Raw genomic sequence first — 4514 nt, 5'->3', positions numbered from 1 at the left:
GAACCTCCATTGTTGATTTCGTTTTTCATGTTGCAACAGTTGAAACTTGGAATGGACTAGTCGTTATGGATTGAGTTTTGTCATTGGGATTCCTTAATCCCGTTTCTTTTGCGTCTGATTCCAATCGATTGCGTCGGCCCAAATGTTTAATGGGCCTCGCTCTGGGCCCATTTCTTTCTCTCTGTATTATTTGGAATTGGTGATTTCAGTCAATTGGGAATTTAATTATCGATGAAAGAAAAAATAACGTTTCGTGGACGCATCTCTTTAATATATATATATATATATATATATATTATGTTTGAAAATGCTTGGAAAATATGTCAAATCAAATTGTGGGACGATTCGGTTCCATTTTTTTGCTTTTTAATTATTTTTTTCTCGTGTCGGATTCTTTTTTCTCAAAATGATGGGACATTTATAATATCGTTCGAGGATTTGTGAAAAAATGATGCCACGTCACAACATGGCTCTGCTTCTAAAATTCACGCGAAGCCATCTGAAGGTTGAAACTGGTGTGAGTTCGGACATTTGAAACGAAACAAAAAAAAAGCGAGTGATTCGCAGGAACGAGACTAACGTGAGCTCGACGTCTCCGATAAAGAACATCCACGTGGCACATCCTCAGTAGTGATGTAAAACGGGCTGGCTCGGACCGGTCCGGACCGGCTCGTCTCGAGCCAGCTCATTTTTGGCTCAGCCCATTTTTTTACGAGCTAGAAAAACTCTGACCCAGACCAAATTATCCGAACTCCGAGCCGGCTCGCGAGCCAGCCCGTTTTTATCTAATTATTCGAAATTTTTTTAAAATTACATGAAAATTAATCATTTAAAGTCTACGTAACAATATTTTGAAGTCATACAATATAACATAAAATATTTAACATAACAATCCATAAAACTATATTTAAATCAAGAAAAATTAACAAAACCAAACCAACATAAAATAGTATAATACACCAACAACATCAAAATATAACAAAAAATATACATCAACATCAACATAAAAAATATCATACACCAACAACATCAAAATATAACAAAAAATATACACCAACATCAACATATCATGAATTTTAATTTGCTATATAAACAGAAGAAGTGAAGAAATTAAAGTATGAAACCCTAATATTTTTTTAATGTCAGCTCGCGAACCGACCGAGCTAGCCCGGATGGGTTCGGGCTCGTCGCGAGCTGGCTCGTTCGGTCCGTTTTTTTTTTCTTTTATTTTTTCGGCCCAACTCGATAAAAAACGAACCAATCGCGAGCCAGCTCGCGAGCCGGACTCATTTTGACATCACTAATCCTCAGTGGGCGGAAGACATTATCGCTTTCTGAAGGTGCACATTGCGCACTACCCGGCGCAACTTAGCGTCTTCTTCAAGTTCCACTATCTTGTTCGTTTTTTTTTTTCCAAAAAGGAAAGGCGATAAAATAATTGGACCGAGTCGGATAAGAACCTGCAGAATATAGGATTTAATTTTAATAAAACATGATTTCCAAGCAGCGTTTCCTGTTTGATTTTTCTCCCCACGATGGGGAAATTACTTTTGCAGATGATGTATGTATATAATATTATATATATATATATATAGGTTTTTTAATAAGCGTGGCGTCTATTATTTGTCGGTAATAAAAATGTTTTGTCAACACAGAATGGGTCAAAGCATAAACAGCTGTGCCCTAGCATCATTTCCACGGGCAGATTGCTCAACGGGCAAATATTATAGCAAAACGATTCATTACCTTGGATTTTAATCAATAAACCAATTAATTAATAATGTCAAAACATTGCGTACATGAAAAAGAAGGATAACTAAATAATTTCCATATTTAAAAAAAATCCCATCTTTTTCATTTTCATAATATTTTCGGCTCCTATTTTACCATTAGGGGTTCTACATGAAGAGTTCAGACTGAAGCAACGTGTAATAGTTAGCAGCTTCGTCTTCAAGCTCCCATAACGCATCACTAAACCCATCGTACAGATTCCCACCATTCATGTAGTCTTCTTCTTCACAAGTACCTTTGCTAATCATTTCGTAATTACTCCCTCCAAAATCATTGCTTGGGATTCCGAGCTCATCGTCCGAAGCTTCCAGAAGGTGTCTCATGACCTTCTCCCTGTCTCCTTCTTCGTCTTCTTCCTTTGACTCGGAGGAGGAAGAAGAAGAAGAATAAGAAGAAAGCGTCGGCTTTTCTTCGGCGTAAACGGCGTTATCTGCGTTAACGATTCCGGAAACGACGTCGTTATGCTCGTCGGGAGATATTTCTTGCTGAAGGGTGGTAATGAGGGAGGTTAAGTCGCTGTAGGGTTCTTCTTCGATGAGACAGGGGATCTGGTCGTACGAGGAACAAGAAGAAGAAGAAGAAGAAGAAGAAGAAGAAGAAGAAGGTTTCTGTCTTTTTGCTTCTTCTGCATCTATGGTTTCCAGATCTTCATCTTCTCTCTGGCGCTTCAATGGCGGCACCGTTGTTGTTTTCGCCATTTTTTTTTTTGTTTTTTGAAGCGAGAGTCTCTCTAGGGAAGATGGACAAAAGAGGGGTTAAGCTTTTGAAAACGTTAGAGAGAGAAAGGTGTGAGGGATGAGGAGAGAGACGGGGAGTCTGAAAGGTTTATATAGAGGAAGCGTCTGGTCAAAATGGCTTCTTTTTTTTCCCAAATAAATTACGAGATTAAATTGGGTCGACAAATATTTAAAAAACAAAATAATAATTTAATTGCTTCGTGCATGTCAGACAGAAGCATGTGATGTTCTCCTCGAACCTAAAATCTATTAATATTTCCACGTAAAAAAAAAGTTGTTTATTTATCCAATTACGAAAAGTAATTGCGATATCTTCATAACAATACGCACGAATACGAAATCTTGATTATCCCTAAAAATATGGCAACAATTTCCCTCCCATCAATAAATCTGTATATATTTTGTGGGAATTATGGAACGAAAATCTTTTAAAGTTTCAAAGGTTTATCAAAATATCTTGTCATCTTGACTTGAATATTTTAGGCAGAGAAAAATGTTTTTGCCAAAATATTTTGGATTTCTTTTCCACTTTGAAAGAAAATAAAATGGCCAATGTGATACCAAAACTAAATAAATAAATTAATAAAATGGCCAATGGGGACGAGAGATATTCCTTTTTTTTTTTGTGTACGAGAGAGAGAGAGACAAAAGATAAAGTAAGGAGTTGTTGTCACTGTGTCCGCCGTTGGATTTACCTTCTCAATGTAGCTTGTCTATTACGAGGAACCATCGAACGGCTGTGGTTTCACCGCTGTGGATTGCCATGCAAAGAAAAAAAATTGTTTTATCATTTACTTGTTTTTTTTTTGTTTATTCTGTCAATTTACTTCTTTTTTATATTCGAATTAAATCTATTTATATAAATAAAATATTTCTATATGCAGAAGATGAGTCGGTACAATCTTTTTTTTGGTTCAGTCGTCAATGTCGGTTCAAATTTATTAAATAAAATTTTTGTATTGCATATTCTTTATTTATTTATTTTTCTTTTTGAAGAGAGGATATGGGCAGAGTAAAAAGATAAAGACAAAAGCAAAAGAAATTATTATTTTTGTTTTTTCAAAGAGGGTGAATTAATGAATACATGCTTCGAGGTAGGGTTGTTTCTTTATACACTTCGTGTCTTTGTCTTTCTTTCCCACTTTACTTTTATTTACGGCTCTGCTTAATTAAATCAAATAAATACCCAAATTCTTTTATAATATTTTACTTTTGATACTTTTTTTAAAATTTTCGTTATTTTTTAACAAATAAATATTCTATCTTATCAATTATCATGTCTTTCCATCTTATTATTTCGGTTTTTCGTCTTTCTTTATAAAAAATTATTTAAATATTGTTCTCCGATGAGTAGCATGTGGGGGCATTTCTGTCTTTTCCTTCGTGTACACACCCCACGTTTCTTGTGTACACCTCGCTGAGGCAAGTATTAAGATTTTTATTTTATAATTAAAATGTGTAATGCGCACGTTCAAATTAAGGCCGAATGGTGTAATCACAAAAGGGCGATTATTAATTAAAATTTGAGATTATTCAATTACAATATCTATTTATGTAGAGGGTATTGTTTGTGGTCGAATGGCTAACGTCTCGTCCCGAAGGATCTTCACAGCAAGTGTTCGAACCTCGCATTGGAGAAGGAGGGATGTCATTTAATTTTGTGCCTTCTATGAAGTCGTCACCGAGATGGTGTAACTGGTCTGAGAGGGTGGTTAGGTGCGTTTTAAAGACTGTCCTCGGATCCAGAAAATATAGGTTAGACCTTTAAAAAACGTAATATTTTATTCTTTATAAAAAATTGTTCGTATAACTCGACAAATAATGTTTTATTTTTTGGAGATGTATATATATATATATACACACACTAATTTCATTTAAATTTTAGAAATGGAGGAATTAGAAGAGTAACGTGAAATTTATGCGAGACTAGTGTAAAAACCATTCATGGGTTTCCGACGAAGAAACGAGTCGTATCAATTTATAACT

At 35.1% G+C, this 4514-nt stretch overlaps 2 protein-coding genes across 2 annotated transcripts in view; one reads left to right on the top strand and one right to left on the bottom strand.

The window, feature by feature from the left end:
- Window positions 1-60, top strand: part of LOC104822190 (60S ribosomal protein L10-2-like) — a 1463-nt gene extending 1403 nt beyond the window's left edge. The window contains exon 6 of the mRNA XM_010553338.1: window positions 40-60. Coding sequence (XP_010551640.1) covers window positions 40-60 — 21 coding nt within the window. The remainder of the gene's footprint in view (window positions 1-39) is intronic.
- A 1354-nt stretch (window positions 61-1414) lies between these two features.
- Window positions 1415-2611, bottom strand: LOC104822110 (osteocalcin 2-like). Its single transcript, XM_010553224.2, has 2 exons — window positions 1888-2611; window positions 1415-1460 (listed from the first exon to the last, which is right to left on the bottom strand). The coding sequence occupies exon 1, from the start codon at window positions 2487-2489 to the stop codon at window positions 1899-1901; it is 591 nt and encodes a 196-aa protein (XP_010551526.1). The 5' UTR covers window positions 2490-2611; the 3' UTR covers window positions 1415-1460; window positions 1888-1898.
- Between the last annotated feature and the right edge of the window lie 1903 nt (window positions 2612-4514).

The sequence above is a fragment of the Tarenaya hassleriana genome, unplaced genomic scaffold (assembly GCF_000463585.1).
Source record: "Tarenaya hassleriana unplaced genomic scaffold, ASM46358v1 Cleome35, whole genome shotgun sequence".
Lineage (NCBI taxonomy): Eukaryota > Viridiplantae > Streptophyta > Magnoliopsida > Brassicales > Cleomaceae > Tarenaya > Tarenaya hassleriana.
This window is presented reverse-complemented; position numbering and strand designations above follow the sequence as displayed.